A 6894-nucleotide genomic window follows, 5' to 3' on the forward strand; every position below is an offset into this window, starting at 1 on the left:
TGGGGGCACAGCTGGTGGGGCACAGCTCAGTTTGACACACCAGGAATTTTACTGTTTCCATGAGGTTTGAATGAGTAACGAAACACAATTAAATTCCCATAGCACTGGCATAAGTCCTCACATCAAAGGAGAGAAAGAGTCTCTTTTGCCCTGTATTTAATAGAATAATTATGGTTATTGCCTGTGCAGTAACTTCAGAAGGCTCCTGTGCAGAACTCCAGCCCTGTAGCAGTGGATGTTGTCTGAATTATTAAGCAGACCTGTTTCACATTTTAGAGGACTCCTATCTTCACCCAGCACTGACTGTGCAGCTCCTACTCCTGTTACACAAGATCACTGGGGCTGCCACCCCTGTCTCTGTAGCTCTGACAGCATCAGACAAATGTTAAAACCCCTGAAACTCAGAGCACTGAGAGACGAGTGAGTACAGAGATCCCTGCTTTAAAGATGAGGAAGTAAGAGGAAGAGAAGCAGCAGAACTACGACCACCAGCAGCCCTCTGAGCCAGGGCTGTGAACCTGACACTGTCCACACTGCCCCTGGCCAGACACCTCCTCTAATGGCTGCAGCAGGACACAGACAGATGGGAGCCCAGCTTCCCCTAATGGCAGCCCCGTGGGCACCGAGATTTCCTGATAAATGAAATCACCACTTTCACGTTTTTCGAAAGGTTTAAGTGCCACCAAAGGAAGTATCAAGTTGGAATCCACAGACCCAGAAAACTGATGGATTACCCAGATGGATTACCCTTCCTCCATCCCACTACTCCTTCCTTTTCCTGGGATGGGTCAACACCAACCCGAGTTGCCCTTTGGGGACAGAGGAGTGACAGGATTGTGGCAGCTCCAGTGTAAATGCCTGGAGACAGACCTGCACACACCTGCCACATGCTGGAGGTGTTGAGCAGAGGTACCCACGTCAGCATCCCTGCAAGCCCCAGCCCTTTGGGCCACATGCAGGCAGTAGGAAAGGGATTCAAGCCAGCAGCAGGTTGTCCCTGCTCTGCCTGGGAGGAGGACACTGCCACATCCATGACCTTCTCACTCCCCGTGGGGGCAAATAAAGCACTTTGCCAATGGCTTCACTCTCAGTGCTCACCCAGAAACTGTTCTGCTCTCCGGGGTCACACAGGCAATGGGAAGTTGGATCTTCCTCAGGAGACAGCCTGAGAAGCAGCTCCCATGCCACGCTTTCCCAAAGATTTCTAGGGGCCAAACACAAGATGCAGTGTTAGAGCAAAACCTGTACATTTGAGAGTGCTCAGGCTGGGGTTTCTCAGCCAGCCCTTGCTAACATAAGATCTATTTTTACTGTAAAATCCAGCTTCCACATGGATTTGCTCTTAAGCAAAGCCCTCACCCCACTCAAAAGCCTGTCCCTGAGCAGGGCCCTGCTTTTCCCACCAGCTGCCCCACTGTGGGGACAGGCACAGCCAGAGCTCACCGAGGTGTCCTGGTGCTACCACAGCCACCCTGGGCAGCTGGAGCCAAACTGGGGTCCCACTGCAGGAGAACAAGACCTTAGACACAAGATGCACCTCAAGGCACCCAGAATGAGGAGTGTGGAAGGTTGAGAACATGGAAGCAGTGATACAAATATCCAGAGAAAGAGGCAGAGGAGGGAGCAGCACTCAGTAACAGCAATGCAGGATGGATCCAAACCCCAAACAACTCAGGTAATATTTCGTTACCGCCAGCCTGCACTGTCTCAGATGCTGTGGTGTGTGATACCACCACACAGATTCATCTCTTCATACGCCATCCAATCCAAATAAACTTCAGCTTCGCTTTGGAATTGATCTCCAAATCAAGGAGCTCTGCTGTTTCCCTGGGCAGCCCACCCTCCTGCAGGAATTTGACCCTCCCGCAGGATTTTAACCCTCCCTGGCCCACTCTCCTTCCCCAGCTGTGCTGGTTTTGCTCAGGCAGTGTTAGGAATTTAGGAAATTTGCCCTCTCCCGTGCAGTGTACGGAGGGTACTTTGCCTTTCACCAGTCCTGGGATGAAACAACCTGAACCTCTCTCACCCCCATCCAGGCAGGGGGAGGCAGCTGAACAAGCCATGGTTATCAAACCCTGCTTCTTTAAACAGCTCTTCACTGGCTGCAGTCAAAGCCACGCTATGCCTAACGTCACCGGGGAGCAAAAATAGCCGGCACGAGTGGAGGGAGGGGAATGTGAGTATTAAGAGCGCCCAGATTTCAAACATACTTGGCTTGGCAGCACGCTCCCTTCCTGCCCCTGCCACTCCAGATGCGACAGAGCACCGGGATCTCTCACTCTCTGCCCATGAAGAAGGATTCTCTCCTTTCTTTTTTTCCTCTTTTTCTGTTTTTCTTTCTTTAAGTTTCAGCTTTGATGCTAGTAGATCGATTTTTAAAATTTTCTTTCTCATAGGAAACTTCATCTGCCGGATTTAAAAGCAAGGTTTGAGCAGGAGAAATTAATTTCTGTTTACGGCTGTGAATACGCGTGGTACTCCTGTGGGATGATATCATAGAGGGAAAGGCAAGATTGGCTGGGGAAATCGCCTGGACCGTGAGGTGCTTGAATGGCTGCTTGGAATAACAAGCTCTCTATTGTGTGTGCATGTGGGTGAGTGTGTGTTTGTGTACGAGTGCAGCAGTGATGGGAACTTTAAAATGATGCAAGGGTTCCCTATTTGGCTTAATTTTTCTCCTCTAGCTCTGTCTGGAGATGGGTGAAGTGTCTGAATGGAATCGGTGCTGTAGGAATTTTATGAATGGAGCAAAAGGCAGGTTCAGCAGAAGAGGAGCAGAGCAGGGAGATGCAGTGGGCTCCGCTCTCTCCAGCAGGAGCTGTCACTCCGGGGAACTGCACAGACAGGCACCAGCACGGCACAAATCTGCTACAAGTCCCTGGGACACCAAGTGAGGCAGGTGCAAGGAGGCAGCACCTGAGCCATGGAAATACGCTCCTGAAAATGAACTATCACTGACACTGAGCCGACAGCTGCGTGTGGGACCAGCTCCGGGCTCAGCTGGAGCATCCCATGCAGAGCTGATCATTTCTGACCGAGGGTGCTGCTGATTGTGAGGCAGAGGAGCTGCCACAACTCCGGGAGCAGCTGTGTCTCCTTCGTGAGAGACACCTTCACTACCAGCACAGCTCAGACACCAACATCGATAATGGGGACAGCAAGGGAGCAGGACAGACTGGCTACACCTGCCCTACAGCAGGAGGGCACTGCACAGCACAGCAGGAGCAGGACGAGGAAGATTTGGGGTTGCAAGGTCCAGGAAGTGGATCTTGATGCTGGTGAAGCTGCTGGGAACCAGCCCAGAGCAGCACTGTCCTGAAGGAGTACTGACCACTCCTCATCTCTCCCATTTGGATGCCTGTACTCAAGGGACTGGGGTGGGAGACGGGCTCTGTGTGTTTCTCTTTGTTTTGTGCTTCTATCCCAACTGCTAAGTGAGGGGAAATCTCCCTCTGTACTGGATTGTCCTCTCTTATACAGAGTTTTTTATGAGATCTCTGTAGCACCCGTCATCCTCAGCAGGTGGGAATGGGAAGAAGGTGAGGGCAAGTCACGGAGAGGATGAAAATTGTCCATCCTCAAGTGCCACAGAGGTCACTGTCAGGGTGACACAAGGGCAGCAGGAGAGGGCCTGGGACTGTAATCCTCCTGCCAAGAAGATAGTGGGAGGAAAGAGGCAAAGAAGTCAGAGCTGGTGAGGAGACAAAGGGACACCTAACTCACTGGGAAAAGCTGCAAATTCCCAGGATAAAACAAATCCAACCTGCCCAGTGGAACAAGGCAGAGGGGAATCTTTGCCAGCACCCCTCCCCCTCAGCATTTCCCAAAGAAAAAGAGACAGTCTGAGTGCTGTGAAACACACAGTGCAAATGCACTTCTGTATGCAGTGACCTTTAGGATGGCACGGGCTTTTGGTATGCCTTAAAATCTGGGCATTTTAGCTACTTCTTCAGCATTTCCCTGAGGTAGGTTTGCTCTCCTTTTCCCTATGCCTAGAATGAATTCAAAGCAACAGAGCCCTGATCTGTGCACCGCTGAGTCTGAGCTAAGCAGAGGCTCTCACAACCAGAGCTGCCTCGCACGTTGCAGAGCAACCTCACACCTCAAGGCTGTTCAGGCAGGGTCACACCCAGCTCTGGCTGAAATAGATCTGTTTTACAGGCACACGGAAATCTCTGGTGTCACACTGGACAGAGAGCATGAAAAGCCCTGTGCTTACAGACACAGAAATCCCACAGGGAAACCTTTGCTGTATAAAGCACCTTTTCCTCCATCACTCAAATACTGCTTGAAACTGCAGGACAGAGGAGGAGCTTCTCATTCAAAGGAAGCTGCTCTGTGAAAACACTGCAGGAATGCTGGACAGGACTTGGAGTGCACCACTAACACAGAACAGACAATTTGGCTGCAAATGATAAATCTAAAGTTTGTTTTCCCTTTTTAGGGGTCTTCCGCTCCTTCAGAGTGAAGAATGTAGCAAAGAGGCCTAAGCAATCATGCTGATAGCTCTGTAAATCATTGTTATGAATTTAGGAAGGATGGTTTTTTACTCCAACCCCAAATTAAGGACTGCAGTAAGTGGTTCCAGTGATCCACACAACCTTTTTTGTCTCTTTTCCATGGACACACCTCACAGCTGGGCTCTTGTAATGAGAGCACAAGCCCTACATGAGTGGCCTCAGTGCCAAAGACCTTTGGTACATTCAGACAGTGCAGATGCATGCTCAGGGACAGGTAACTTCTACATGATCTTTTGTGTTGCTCTGGCATATTTCTAATATGTTGGTTTTGATGTCTTTTCTCTAGTGGAGAATGCAGATGGTCCTTGGATGAGACCCTGCTAAGAAATGGTTCAACATCTCCCAGCAGCCACACTTCTCAGAGCAGAAAGAAGCCCCTCGGACCCCTGTGACATGAGCAAAGCCTCTGGCATTTAAGCCCAGGAGGATGTCCCTAACTGACGAGCTGGAGAGCCACTTCTCTGCCACCCCCTACACGGTGACAGACACAAGTGAGGACAACCTGTTCAGAATCAGGCCCAACACCTCCGCCAATGCCACCGGGGACGGCGCGTGGGCCGCCGGTTCCACGGAGGACATGATTGCCATCTGCACCATCGGGACCATCCTCTCCCTCATGTGCGTGGTCGGGGTGACAGGCAACGTCTACACCCTGCTGGTGATGTGCCACTACCTGCGCTCCTCTGCCTCCATGTACATCTACATCATCAACCTGGCGCTGGCCGACCTGCTCTACCTCCTCACCATCCCCTTCATCGTCGGCACCTACTTCATTCAGAAGTGGTACTTTGGAGACGTTGGCTGTCGTGTCCTGTTCAGCCTGGACTTCCTCACCATGCACGCCAGCATCTTCACCCTCACAGTCATGAGCACGGAGCGCTACTTTGCTGTGCTGAAGCCCCTGGACACGGTGAAGAGGTCCAAGAGCTACCGCAAGGCCATTGCTGTGGTGATCTGGCTGGTGTCACTGCTGCTCACCCTCCCCATGCTCATCATGATCCAGCTGGTGCAAAGGGACAACAAAAGCATCTGCCTGCCCACCTGGAGCAAGCTGTCCTACAAAGTCTATCTCACCATCCTTTTTGGCACCAGCATCGTGGGCCCAGGGGTGATCATTGGCTACCTTTATATCCGCCTGGCTAAGATTTACTGGGTGTCACAGACTGCGTCCTTCAAGCAGACCAAGCGGCTGCCCAACCAGAAGGTGCTCTATTTAATCTTCACCATAGTGCTGGTCTTCTGGGCTTGCTTCTTGCCTTTCTGGATATGGCAGCTCCTCTTCCAGTATTACGAATCCTTCCCTTTATCTCCCAAGGTGATGAAGAACATTAATTACTTGACAACCTGCCTGACCTACAGCAACAGCTGCATCAACCCCTTCCTCTACACCCTGCTCACCAAAAACTACCGGGAGTACCTGAAGAACAGGCAGAGGTCCCTCAGCAGCAGCAGCAGGTACTTCCAGAGGAGGAATCGTTTCCAGAGGATTTCAGGGAGATCCCTGTCCACGAGCAGCCAGCACTGCACAGAGACTTACGTCCTTGCTCACGCTCCTTTGGGAAACAGCAGTGCCTGAAGGTAAAATATATCTCCAAGAACAGTCAATATTGACTTCAGTGTTGCTTTGATTTAAAGTGTACGTTGTACAGGCGAAGCCTTGGCAGACCCAGAATGTGCACACATTTAGTCCAGAGGCTGTGCCGTGTGTCTGTTCTCATTTCTCCAGTGCCACTGATTTGATGCTAGAGGCACTCAGCTGAACATCTATCTAAATAGCCTTTCACTTTTTATCTTTATATTTTATAGTGTATGTCTCCTCAAGTAGCCATCAATAATGAAAGCCTATAACAGGGCCATGATTTTTAATAGTATCAGCTGTCTCACAACATTTAAAATTATGTTACCCCATGAATGGCTGTAGTTTGCTCTTTTTTTTTCTTCAGCAGTAGTGCTAAATTTGTAGTTGTACGAGGACTGAAAACAGTGAAATAAAGAAAAAAGCAGCTGATGTTTGTGACACACCATGCAGTTTGCATTTGGGGTAGGACTGGACAATGTGGATGAGGCATATCCAGGGTTGCTTTTCCCTGTTTGGGTCATACTCACATTTATTCTGCACTCCTGTGTGTGTGCACTGGGCTGGACTCTCCAGTCACACAGGTGTGTGCAGTGGAGTTACACCACGGTCTGTGTCAGCAGCACACGCTTCCCATGACAGTGCCACAGGCAGGGAACACTCAGCATCCCCTACTGCACTGACCCCAAACACCCATGTGGAGCAGCATCATCTGTCCTGGACAAGCATATCCACCCTCTGCCCTCCTCCAAGGAGGAATTGGGAACCTCTGATGTTGCTGTCCTCAGGGCATCCACT

The 6894-nt window shown here is 50.6% G+C and overlaps 1 protein-coding gene across 1 annotated transcript; it reads left to right on the plus strand.

Annotated features, from left to right (window-relative positions):
* Positions 1 to 202: 202 nt before the first annotated feature.
* On the plus strand, positions 203 to 6528 carry LOC121666748 (urotensin-2 receptor-like). The gene is made up of 2 exons (XM_042032682.1): positions 203 to 2426; positions 4807 to 6528. The coding sequence occupies exon 2, from the start codon at positions 4948 to 4950 to the stop codon at positions 6094 to 6096; it is 1149 nt and encodes a 382-aa protein (XP_041888616.1). The 5' UTR covers positions 203 to 2426; positions 4807 to 4947; the 3' UTR covers positions 6097 to 6528.
* Positions 6529 to 6894: the final 366 nt, after the last annotated feature.

The sequence above is a fragment of the Corvus kubaryi genome, unplaced genomic scaffold (genome assembly GCF_017639235.1).
Source record: "Corvus kubaryi isolate FWS band 111438036 unplaced genomic scaffold, C.kubaryi_AGA036_p1.0 37353, whole genome shotgun sequence".
Classification (NCBI taxonomy): Eukaryota; Metazoa; Chordata; class Aves; order Passeriformes; family Corvidae; genus Corvus; species Corvus kubaryi.

Bases quoted from the DNA above. Each gene is read 5' to 3' on its own strand.
- LOC121666748 (XM_042032682.1), top strand. From the start codon at position 4,948: ATGTCCCTAACTGACGAGCTGGAGAGCCACTTCTCTGCCACCCCCTAC.